The sequence below is a fragment of the Physeter macrocephalus genome, unplaced genomic scaffold (assembly GCF_002837175.3).
Source record: "Physeter macrocephalus isolate SW-GA unplaced genomic scaffold, ASM283717v5 random_593, whole genome shotgun sequence".
Lineage (NCBI taxonomy): Eukaryota > Metazoa > Chordata > Mammalia > Artiodactyla > Physeteridae > Physeter > Physeter macrocephalus.
The window spans coordinates 37,485-50,000 of NW_021145829.1; the positions used below are offsets into that span (position 1 = coordinate 37,485).

A 12,516-nucleotide genomic window follows, 5' to 3' on the forward strand; every position below is an offset into this window, starting at 1 on the left:
AACGGTACAGGACTGTTGGGGCAGCGGGGACAGCAGAGGGCGCTGCTGTGCAAACACACCCGTAAGAGGAGGCGCCCGCAGGCACACAATTTTTCCCACCCCGTCTCTACCCTGCAAATCTACACAGAAACACACTCCTTACCCCCTGAACCATGCCGCCCCCCCCTCCGCATATTCCCTATCTTACAGGTACTTCAGAGATCAAAGAGTTAGAACTCCTGACTCAGATTCTTTAACTGGCCTCTGGGGGTCCCTTGGACACCCAACCCACCTCCCAACTATTTTCATAAACTGAAGGTACTTTTTCTCAATGAGGAGCTCGGGAAAGGATCTGGGACCCATGGTTTCCTTCCCCAGTCTGTGGCCCTGACTCTCCAGCGGGGAGATATTGTCTTCAGTGTTATTTACAATGGAAAGTAAGCTGATGACACAAGCCGTGTACATTGCAGAACCACAAAATGACAGTTGCAGAGGCTGTGAGGTAACATGGACTCATGTTGACACTGGAAGGTGAAGGTTAAAAAGCAGGACTATGTCAATAGTGTTTGGCATATAGATTAAGTTTGAAAGAGAAGTTGGAAAAATGAAACAGACAAGATTAAGGTGGGGGTGGATGACTATTTTCTTTAAAATATTTTTTCTTAAAAATACATTAAAATGGGCTTCCCTGGTGGCGCAGTGGTTAAGAATCCGCCTGCCAATGTAGGGGACACAGGTTCGAGCCCTGGTCGGGGAAGATCCCACATGCCCCAGAGCAACTAAGCCCGTGCGCCACAACTGGTAAGGCTGTGCACCACAGCTACTGAAGCCCGCGTGCCTAGAGCCCGTGCTCTGCAACAAGAGAAGCCACTGAAATAATAAGCCTGTGCACCGCAACGAAGAGTAGCCTCCGCTCACCACAACTAGAGAAAGCCCGCGCGCAGCAACGAAGACCCAATGCAGCCAAAAATAAATAAATTTGTTAAAAAAAAAAAAAAGGAAAGATCAGTCCAACTTTCTAATTCCAACAAACAAGTCTGGTCTCTCTGGTGCCGAATACCTCTCCAGCCTCATCCCTGAGCACTCTCCCTCTCACCCCACCTTTGCCTGGATTTCCCTTCCCTTTTCGTGTTAACATCTGTGTGTCTTCCAATACTCAGCTTGAGTCTCATTTTCTCCAGGAAGCCTCCCCCCTACCCCCGCCCCCGGCTCCCCACCCACTGGCTGGGCCAGGTGCCAGTCCTCTGGGCTTCTGTAACATCATGGGCATCTGCTATTCCTACCCGTAACAGTTATACTTAACAGCTGAGGTTATTGAGCGCTTGTTAAGTGGCTGGACCTCCACCAGGCCCTTTACCCAGCATTATCTAGTTGAATCCTAACCATACATGTGAGGGAGGTGCCGTCTTCATCCCCATTTTCCTGATCAGGGCACTGAGCTTGAAGGAGGAAAGGGTGAGTGTGAGGTGAGGATGTGAATCCAGGACAGTGTTGCTCCAATACCTATTCTAAGCTTCTGCCTCCCACTTCATCTGCCCACCTCACCCCCGGATCACAGACCTGGTAGTCTCCTGTTAAGGGATATGTCCTAGGCCTTCCTCTGACCTATAAACACCAGGAATGCAGCGTCTTGCTCCCCTGTGTCTCCACTCCAAGCCCATCAGAGTCCCAGGAGAGGCTGAATCCGAATCTCACCTTTCTGGGTCCCTGCAGTTGGGGCTTCCCTCCTTGTCCCTTCAGCCTTCCTCACCCCTCCCTATAGGTCTTGGGAGACCAAGAGGAGGCTGGACGTGCCAGGGCCCCTCCCTGGGCCTAGCTCAGTGTCCGCTTCCACTCAGTGTCACATCCATGCCTGCCTAGGGTCATGTTCAATCCAGGTGAAAGGACGTCTACTTAGATAGAGGTCATGGTGAAGTGTGCTAACGTGCCCAGGGCCCCTGGTCAGCCCTCCTCAGGCTTTAGTCACTTGAGTTCTCACAATGAATTATGAGAATCAGAAACCTAGAAGGGGGGGACTTCCCCGGTGGTCCAATGGTTAAGACTCCGCCTTCCAACGCAGGGGGTGCGGGTTCGATCCCTGGTTGGGGAACTAAGATCCCAGGTGCCTCGCAGCCAAAAAACCAAAATATAAAACAGAAGCAATATTGTACTAAATTCAGTGAAGACTTTAAAAATGGTCACTCCGAAAAGAAAAGTAAAGAAAGAAACATATGAGGAAGATAGGGGTATGATTTTTATTTCACAGATGAAGAAAACCAAGGCTTGGCTGTTGTCACAAAGCAAGTGGGTAGAGCCAGAAGTGATCCGGGGTTGTCTGACCTCAAAGCCCTGTAGCTCCCCCAGTGCCTCCCTCCTGTTCCAGACAGGGCCATGGCGTGAAAATCCCCAGAGGCTGAGAACTGTGATTCTTTTCTGCATCTGCAGTGGGCCAGTGGCTACACCCGAGGCACCGAGAGGCTGGTTGTGAAAGTCTGGGCTGGGCAGGCTCTGGCCCAATAACTGTTTATTGGCAGAGGTCAGCAGGGCGGGGTTATCATCCCCACTTTATAGATGGGGAAGTTGCAATCAGAGAGGAGAAGGAAAGTTGCCCAAGGTCATCCCTGCGTCAAAGGAAGGGCCGGGACTTGAAAGCAGGATGCTCGGGGACCCTGTGGGGGGCGGTAAGAGGAAGGAGGCTGCAGCAGGGCAGGGACAGATGGGTCTGGGCTGGCAGCTTTATGGGCCCTATAAGTCATCGAGACATGGCAGGGCCCATCCCTGATCTAATGATCCCTGCTGTAATGAGGGATTCCTCTCCAGGGAAACTAGGCCCAGGGTGATCTAGATAGTGACAGGTGACAAGTTTACGGCAGGCAGGACAGGGGTCCAGCCTGGGAGATAAGGCTGGGTGACCTTGGTAACACAAAGTAACCTGCCTGGTGTAACCTTGGAGTCAGAGATGATGGATAGAGCAGGAGCCACCCGCCTTGACTTCCCGCGTGGCAAAGGTGCAGTCTCAGTGGTACCCATGATTACGATGAAGACGCGTCCTTGAGGAAGTGCTCGTTCTTAACCTCCTCCGCCTCCCCGTGCCTCAGAAGGAACACCACACAGGGGCATGGTTCTCCTCTCCCAGCTCATTGGCCCCAAACCTAGCAGGGGGTGTGCTGATGGGAAGGGAGAGGATTACTTAGAAATCAGCTTCCTCTTCCTCTTCCCAAAGGGACTCTAAGGTCACCAGTCAATAGCCCCTTAACCTCACCAAAGGTCTCTAAGTCTCTCTCCTGCCTGTAAGGGGGGCTGGCTTGGGGTTACAGGGACCCCTGAAGTAGACTTCATTCCCAGGAATGGGCTTCCTCCCCAGTCCTAAAAGATATATTTTTACAGCCTGTGAACACAAATCCACTCCACCAGAAAAGATCCCGGGGTGTGGAATCCCTCCCCTGACCGTCCAAGTCCCAGGCTGGTGATGAAATTCTAACGCAGCACAGACAATAGGACCCTAAGCCTGATGTGGATTCCCGCCCCCCTCCTCTCTGGAGGATCAAAGCTGCTCCTTAAGGCTGTGTGATCCTGGGCCAGAAGGTGGGGGGGGGGGTGCAGTCAGCCAGGACTCTAACCAGGGAGGAAGCGCCTTTGCCCAGATAGTTCTGGAGAAGGCAATCCCTCCTCAGAGGTCTCTTGCCTAAGTTCAAAGGCCCGTGGGTGCTGAGAGGTTGGCAGAGGATGGGGAAGTGACTAGACCAGAAAACTGGGGCTTCCTGTTGAAGGAGGGGGCCCAGGCCCACCCAAGTCCATATTCCCCACTCAAGTGAGCTTCTCAAACTGCCACGGAAGTCCCCACCCCATGTGGGACACACAGTACCTAGAGCCATGAAGGAGTCTATAGAGGCATCGTAGCAGGCGAGTCAAGTCCAGGGGAGGGAGCTTCCCTCCTGAGACGAGGCAGCTTCCTCTCGTGGAGGGCCCCAGCCCCATTTCCCTAAATGCTAGGGCCTCCTCCAAGGAAAGTTTTCTTTCCCTGAACTCCTCTGAAGATTCTGGCAGATGAGAAAAGGAGAGGTCCATTCAGACCCCAGTCTCTTCTCTTCCCATCTTATCTCTGGAGTCTGGGAGGAGGGGCGCTCAACAGGACCGGCCCCTCTCCTCTGACCCCATTAGTTCCTCTCTCACTGAGCCTCTTTGCAATCCATTACTCAGTTCCGCCCCCTCAGCATCCCTAGGGCTGGCCATCACATACACACTCTCGCACAGAAATTCATAGGTGTCCTCACTCTGTGTTAGAAGAACAGTCTTGGGGTTGCTTTTTTTTTTTAATAAAATTCAAATATTTATTTGACTGCGCCGCGTCTTAATTGCGGCATGCGGGATCTTTAGTTACGGCATGTGAGATCTAGTTCCCTGAGCAGGGCTCGAACCCGGGCCCCCTGCATTGGGAGCACAGAGTCTTAGCCATTGGACCACCGGGGCAGTACCTGGGTTGCTTAGAAATTAAGTTTGGAGCCTCCTGGGAGGGAACAGAAAAAGAGATAAGACCCAGAGAATCAGCTGTCACTGCCTGAGAGAGAAAAGCAAGCCCTCTCTCTGGGGATACCGGATTCAAGAAACACCGTCGCACATCCCTCAACTCCGTCATCTCTCCGACGCTATCTCCATTCCCCGAGCCTCCTGCCCCAGCCCATTCCAAGGGCCCCGCGGGCTGCTTTCGAGGCGAGAGGGCTGCGCAGCGGTCCACGCCAAAACGATCCAAGGCAGGAATCCGGGGTCCCCACCCTTGTGTGGATCGAGTACCTTGCGATGTCGCTACCCTGCTCCCAAACCGGAGACCAGGTGTGGGACGGGGGAGGAGCGAGGCAGGAGGACGCCGCCTCTGCGCTGAAGGACGCGGGTGGGTGAGGGGCCCTCGCGCACCGGTCGGAAGGTGACCAGGCGGTGGGGGTGGGTGCGGAGCGCAAGTGGGGGCGTGGAGGCTCCCAGATCAGGGACAGGTGAGGGGAGGCCCCGCCAGGGGGAGGAGCCGCTACCCGCGTCCTGCTGTCGGGGCTCCCTCCCGTCGCGGCTCCGCTATAAAACCTGGGTCGGCGGGACCGCGGCCTCCGCGGCGGCCTCCTCAGCGCGCGGTCCCCGGCTCGGCGGCGTCGCCACTCCTGCGCAGGATGCTGCTGCTGCCGGCGCTCCTGGTCCTCGCCGCCGCCCGGCCCTGGGCCCGCGCAGGTGAACGAGGGCTTCGGCCCCGGGACCCCTCGGGGGCCCTTCCGTGGCCCCTCGGCGCTCGGGCCCCGCGCCCCGCGCCGAGGCTGCGCCCGCGGGCGATGGGGCGGCGCGGGCGGCCGTGCGCGGCGGGCGCGGGACAGCGGGTGCAAAGCGTGTGCGCGACTGCGGTGTGCGGGGCCCGCGGCCCGCGGCCGGGCGCCGCGGCGGGTCCGGGGCAAGGATGCGTCTCTGAGCCGCCGCGGCGCACGCCTCCGTTTCTCACCCTTTCTGATGTTCCTCCGTCTGTCGTGGGTCGCTGTCCGTCCCGCGGGGGCTCAGTGCTTGGTGGCTGCCCCCGGCCCGGGGCAAGGACAACAAACTGGGTGCGGTGGGGCCCGGTCATCCCCGCTTCCCACCCTGGGTGCCTTGTCCCCGGACGCTGCCAGCACCCTTCACCTCCAGAACTGTGTAGGGAGCCTGGAGGGGGACATCCGGAGACCCGAGCCAAGACGGTCTTTCCGGCCGGGGTGATTTTCGTTTAAAGATTAATGGTGAGGCCGAGCTCTTAACTATTCGCCTATGTGGAAGGTGGCAGGAGAGGGGTGTTAATATTTGATAAGGAGCTGAAGGCGCCTCCAGCGTCTGGGCACAGGGGTCCGATCTGGCACCTTCTCTGCGACCCCACGGGGAGCCATCTCCTTGGAAGGAGGCCCCCATCTGCCAGTCCCCACCTCAGCTACCCCTCGGATGGCCCTTGGGGTCCACCTGGCCGAATCTCCTCTCTAAAGCTAGATGCTCCTCTCTTGGAGTCATGGGTGAGGGCTGAGGGTGCCCTCAGCAGCAGAGAAGGAGACCCTCAGCTGGCCCATGGTGAGGTATGAGGGGCATCCTGCAGCAACTCCCGGCCTCTTCCTAGGAGAGGAGGAAAGAGAAAAGGTGGAATGTGAACATTTTTATATGTAGGGCTGGAGGTTTGAAACCTACTTAAGCTGCTGGGCTTGTAGAAAGAGAAATGCTTTGCAATTAATGTGGCTGCTTTGTAGCTGTGTGGCTTTGGGTCACTTCCCCCCTTGATAAGTCAGTTTCCTCCTTGGGTAAGTCAGTTTCCTCGCTTACAAAACAGAGTAATCTGACTCAGGTATTGTTCTAAGGATTCAAATAAGATAGTGGGCATAGATGCTTAGTGCCGTGCCTGTGTGGTACATAGCAGGCACTCCATAGCCACATGGCCTGGGCCCCGCCAGCCAGGAATCTCTCTCAGCCGCCCCCTCCCACAAGCTGTGCTCCCCTTAAGCGCCGGGGCTTTCTGACTGGGAGCTGCCGAGGGTCCTGCCTTCCTCCCCCATTTCATCTCCTAGGGAACCTGAGGCTGGAGAGTGACCAGGCTGTACATCGACGTCCTCAGACCATCTGCTGCCAGGGAGAGAGGAGGGGAGAGGGTCATAGGCCCCTTCAGAGTCCCAGACCTAGCCAGGAGCTGCTGAGACTTTGCCCAGGGCATCTTCGGGTTTTGCTGAGCTGGTGTTCAGGATTCCTCCCTCCCCCTGGAGTGGGAGGGTGCACTGAGCAAGGTCCACCGGAGAGAACTTCTTCAATCAGCTCTAAAGCAGGGGGCTGGGGTGGTGGGTACATCAAGGGTGGGGGAAAGTGGCTGGGTGACTGGCGATGGTCGTTAGTTCTCTCACTCCATCTCTGGTCAGGGCAGATGGACTAGGCAGCATCCTGAGCTTGGAGCCAAGACCTGTGGGTAGCTCCTCTCCTTCCCACGTCCTCTAGGAAGTGGCCTGAGAGAACTGGCTGGTAATTATCTGTAAGGGCCGCTCCCTCATGAACCAGTACAGGAGCCTGAGCTGGTCCGTGACGCTGCCACCACTTGCCTACAAACCAGCCCCTACCTTCAGCCTTTGGATATAGAGCTGACCCCCAGCCTTGGCCTCATCAACATCACGTTTTCCTGGCTTCTGCTTCCTAAAGAGGGTAGTTTCAAGAGCATTCAACCAAAGCAGGTCAAAAGTCTCTGTGATTAAGACAGTGGATCAGAGGTCATCATGACAACCCTAGGAGCTGTAGCCAGAAGCAGGGAAGGGCAAATTCCTAAGAAAAGCTCAGCCTGGACCAGATGGGCTCCAGGGAGGCTGACAGGGGTTCCACCCATCAGAGCTGGCTCCTGAGAATTCCGGCTCAAGCCAGGCTTCCCCTGAAAAGAGCTTCCCCCTGGGTATCAGTCACCAGGAGGGGCCAGCTCGACCTCAGAGGCGCCTTCTGCCTTCAGGACCTCTGAGAGGTGGAGACCCAGGAGAATCATAACAGGAAGCCTTTCACGGATGCAAATGACCTCCCATCCAGTGTGTCCTTAGACACTGACTCTGGGAGATCAGTGGCAACTCCTTCTGCCTGAGGAAGGAAGGAAGAAAGTGGGCTCAGAAAAGTTAATGAACTCCTCTGCAGAGAATAAGCAAGAGTCAGAGCCAGGACTGGAGGCCAGGTGGTGGGCTCCGGCATCAGAGTCTGCCAACATGCAGAGATGGGCCTGGATGGGAAGTGGCCACCGCCCTTTGCGAAGCTGACCCTCGTCAGGCTTCCCCAGATGCAGCAAGTCCCAGGGTCAGCAGAGCCCTGTCCCGGACAGGGGGTGGACTGGCCAGGAGAAGACACTGCAGGGACTGTTCATCTCTGAAAGAGGCTGTGCCAGCAAAGTAGGCACAGCATTTGATTCAGACCTGGGAGACTGGGAAACCCCAGGTGGCTCTGAAGGGCCCAGAGTGCGGGGGTGGCCAGTTTCCTATAGATGCTCAGTCTCCTGGCCTTCCTCCCAGCCCCTACTGAGAACCTGCCCCCTCTCCACCCCATGCCCACTGCAGGGACCCCAGAGGAGGTGGGCTTGGGTGGGGATGGATGTGCTCAGAGGCCTTAGCTCAGGCTGAGCAGGAAGCTCTGCTTTTCTTAGGAATTTCCTCATCCCTGAGTTCTTTCCAGCTCACATCATTTCTCTCCTCTCCACCCCTCCTTGACTTTGGCCATCTGTGCCCTGACAGGAGGTTGAGGAAGGGAGGGAGGGAGGGAGCCAAGCAGAAGGGAAGGACTCGTCAGGGACTTGACTAAATTCCAACTGCCTGGAACACTCTCTACCATCTCTCATTTAATCCTCCTCACAGTCCTATGAGGGGGATGGTATTAGTTCCATTTTACAGACAGCAAAGCTAAGGCTCAGAGAGATTCAGTGACTTGTCCCTAAACCCACAGCTCCTAAGTGGCCCAGCTAGAATTCCAGCTCTGATCAAATGCTTTGTCCACCCTGCTGGCACAGACTTTCTTTTAAAAATCAGTAGACTAATTTTAGAGCAGTTTCAGGTTTACAGAAACATCAAGCAGAGAGCACAGAGGACAGGGTTCCCATGTGCACAGTTTGCCCTGTTGTCAACATCTTGCATTAGTGAGCTACATCCATGACGCAGCCTTTTTTCAGAGATGTTGGTTCTCCTGTCCGGAGGCAGAGTGGGGGATTGGAAGGCAAGTCTGTCTGGTCCCAAACACCAGAACTGCAGGTTGGAGGGACAGGGGAAAAGTCCTAGCTGCCTTCCTCCCTGCCGGATTGTGAGAGTTTAGGCAAGAATGGGTCTTAATAGCACAAGAGGGTGTGTTCCAGGGAGGGACTAGCCTAATCTCCCTCATCATCCCATCAACTCTGGGAAAGCAGCCAGGCTGAACGTGGCTGTATTGTCCTGGGGGACTTCCTCTTCCCCTCTCACCAGCCTCCCTTCCAGGTTTGAGGGAGGGGATGCAAGGAGGGAGGGAGGGGCCGATGAGCAACAGGTAGAGAGTGTCCAGGCTAGCCCCAGGGGAGAGCTGACCCGCCTTGGAGGGCCCCTCAAGGGCTGCTGGCTGTCTGGTGCGCATTGTCTGAGGACAGTGCCCTGGGCAAGAGGCCCAGTGGATTGGCTGTGGGTCAGGGATGCCCGGAGCCTGGCTGTTTCGACCGCCTCCTTCTCCATCCCTACATTTTCTTCTTAAGGCTCCTTCCCCTGGGCCCTCTGTCCCCCAGGATGGCACCCCAGGAATGCTCTATCCCATCCCAGGCCAGGTTCTGACTCCAGGGATATTCCCAGCCTCTGACCCACTGTGTACACACCACACACACACACCCCCCCCACACACACACACACAGAGTTGCTTGTGTGCGCACAGTTCACCGGCACTCATAGAGACAGACGTGTGTGTACACAGATACACTGACACGCTTCTGCACAGGCCTCACATCCTTCCTCTCTCTGTTCCAGGGTCACACTGGTGCTACCAGAATCAAGTCAAGCCCTCCAACTACACCTGCTTGGGTAAGTGCAGCGAGTCTTGTGGTAGGTAACCTCCAGGTTGAAATGGAGACCCAGGGAAGGTGGGAAGGATGAGGTGATGGTGGCCCCAGTCAGATATCAGCTCCTAACACACACACACACACACACACACACACACACACACACACACACAAACACTCTCTCTCTCTCTCTCTCTCTCTCTCTCCTGGTGCTCAGGACACAGGGGACATAGAGTGACCTGAGTTTTTACTGGGACCTCCTGTCACCATCTCTGACACCAAAAGAGTCAGCCCTCTGGTCCTCTGAAATAAATCAGGTGCAGCATCAAAGGGAGAAATTCATTTTACTCCTTCTCATAACAAAATGGAGAGTTGATTCTGTTCCAGTGACACCCCTGCATGTGGGCCTGGGTGGCGGTTCTTTGTACTTTTTCAAGCGCTGCCCGGTTTCCTGCAATCTGCTTTCCTCCCACCGTTGCTGTTTTGGTGACTGGACAGAGCTCCCCCGACCCCCAGCCCCGCTCCCTGGTGTGGGAGGGCCCGGGTGCAGGGGGCTGGGCTCCCCTGGGGCTCCTTCCCTGCCTCCCTGTGCTCAGATAAGGCTTAGTGTCAAGTCACGGGGTCCTTTCACAAGCGGCCCTTCCAGGGGACTTACCGCTTCCATGCACTCTCCCATCGACCTCCTTTGAACTTCGGAAGCCCTAGGAAGCAGGTTATCACGGAGCTTTCCTTTTACAGCCCAGCATCTGAGGTGGTCCCCTACCCCAGAGCTCACACCCTAGTCCCACCCTGTCCAACACAACGCCTTGCTGGTTTTGTGTGAGTGTGAGTGTGTGTCTGAGGAGGGAGAAGGGTGAGGGCGGAGTTCTGTGCTGGGCATCCCCCCAGCACAGCCTGCTAGCCATCCAAAGACCTCGCTGCCTTGAGCTGGGCCTGACCTGAGTGGGGTGGAGGACGCCACACCTCGGTGCCAGGCGCCCCTGACTCCCAGCCCACCCTCCCTCCCTGCTCAGGGCCGGACCAGTGGGACGGCAGCTGCCAGAATGACCGCCAGTCCCCCATCAACATCGCCACTGCCAAGACACTGCTGGACCCAAACCTGGGACCCTTCTCCTTCTCCGGCTACGACAAGAAACAAAAGTGGGCCGTGCAAAACAATGGCCACTCAGGTAGGTCTCAGATGGGCTGGATGCAGGCCCCGGACAGCAGGGACACGGGATCCTGGGACCCAAGTTTCCCAAGGACTGGAGGGTTGGGCTCCTCCTGGGAGGGCACACCGGGTGGTCCACTTTTGCTGAGGAGAGGCTGAAAAGCCCTGGTAGGGCGGGGTGGGGAAAGCAGGGTGGACTTTGGAAAGGAGGGAACATTCTATCAGTGTTTTCAATCTTGTATCAGAGCAATCTGTAGTGGGGGAGGGGACAGGTTCTAGGAAGAAGGCGCAGCATGTGCAAAGGCACAGAGGCATGCCTTGGGGTGTTCAAAGGGCTGCATGTGGACCCATGTGCATGGAGGACACAGCGAAGCCAGGAGGGGCCAGAGCCAGCCCAGGGTCAGTCCAGCCGGGCCTGGGGCAGGTCGCCCAGGGCTGAGGAGTTTGGATGTGGCCCTGGGAACATTGGGGCAGCACGCATGGAGGAGGTTGAAGCGCAGGCGGGACCGGGCTGAGTTGCATGTTTGGGCAGTGAGGGGTGTACAGAGGGAGAGGCAGACAGGGGGGCCAATGAGGGGGCCAGGGGAAGGTCCAGGCTGTACTACTGTTCCTGTCCCTTCAGGCCCGGGACCGTAGCCCGTGAAGGGTGCGAGGTAGGAGAGAAGGTCCTGCTTGGGTGGAGCTGGGATGAGGGGCTGGGAGAGGCTGGGGGAGGTGGGTGCGAGGACTCTGCCCCCTCCTGTGCCCTCCAGTGATGGTGTTGCTGGGGGACAAGGCCTCGATTGCTGGAGGAGGACTGGCCGCCCGGTACCGGGCCAAGCAGCTGCACCTACACTGGTCCAAGGTGCCGGACTGGGGCTCGGAGCACAGCTTCGACGGGGAGCGCTTTGCCATGGAGGTGAGGGACCTCTTCCCAGGTGCATGCCTTGGCTGGGCTCTGGGTATACTTGCCTTGGGCAAGAAGGAGGGTCCAGCACCCTGACGGGTTCTCTCTCCATCCCTCTCACCCCTTACCAGATGCACGTGGTACATGAGAAAGAAAAGGGGACATCGAGGAACACGAACAAGAACCAGGACCCCAAAGATGAGACCGCAGTGCTCGCCTTCATGGTGGAGGTGGGGCTGCCATCCCTCAGGGTTCGAGGGGCTGCTTCTTAGGATCCAGAGACCGGGATCCCAGCAAGGCAGGAGGGGGCTGGAGAAGCTCCAACTTCCCCTCTGTTTCTCAGTGACTTGTCCCTCCCCATGTGGGAAGCCCAACCACAATCCATTCTTAAAATCCATCTCACGCTGGCCGCCCGGTACCGGGCCAAGCAGCTGCACCTACACTGGTCCAAGGTGCCGGACTGGGGCTCGGAGCACAGCTTCGACGGGGAGCGCTTTGCCATGGAGGTGAGGGACCTCTTCCCAGGTGCATGCCTTGGCTGGGCTCTGGGTATACTTGCCTTGGGCAAGAAGGAGGGTCCAGCACCCTGACGGGTTCTCTCTCCATCCCTCTCACCCCTTACCAGATGCACGTGGTACATGAGAAAGAAAAGGGGACATCGAGGAACACGAACAAGAACCAGGACCCCAAAGATGAGACCGCAGTGCTCGCCTTCATGGTGGAGGTGGGGCTGCCATCCCTCAGGGTTCGAGGGGCTGCTTCTTAGGATCCAGAGACCGGGATCCCAGCAAGGCAGGAGGGGGCTGGAGAAGCTCCAACTTCCCCTCTGTTTCTCAGTGACTTGTCCCTCCCCATGTGGGAAGCCCAAGACCTTTGAGGGCCTCAGTCCCAGAAGCTGCGTGCCCGCCCCACCCCAGACTGGGAGAGTGAACTGGTAGTCACCACCAGCTCCCCACAAGCCTCTCTCAAGCCCCTTTCCCTCCTGTTCCAGGCCGGATCCGAGAATGTTAACTTCCGGCC

General features: G+C 57.1%; 1 protein-coding gene and 1 long non-coding RNA gene across 2 annotated transcripts; both read left to right on the plus strand.

Moving 5' to 3' along the window:
• The first annotated feature begins 5,066 nt into the window (after positions 1–5,066).
• LOC102975268 (carbonic anhydrase 4) lies at positions 5,067–11,828 on the plus strand. Its single transcript, XM_055083102.1, has 5 exons — positions 5,067–5,172; positions 9,429–9,482; positions 10,474–10,629; positions 11,363–11,508; positions 11,628–11,828. Exons 1-5 carry the CDS (start codon positions 5,115–5,117, stop codon positions 11,766–11,768), a joined length of 555 nt encoding a protein of 184 aa, XP_054939077.1. The 5' UTR covers positions 5,067–5,114; the 3' UTR covers positions 11,769–11,828.
• Positions 11,829–11,900: 72 nt separating this feature from the next.
• On the plus strand, positions 11,901–12,516 carry LOC129391889 (uncharacterized). Its single transcript, XR_008616724.1, has 3 exons — positions 11,901–12,002; positions 12,122–12,220; positions 12,488–12,516. It is a non-coding gene; the product is annotated as an uncharacterized lncRNA (long non-coding RNA).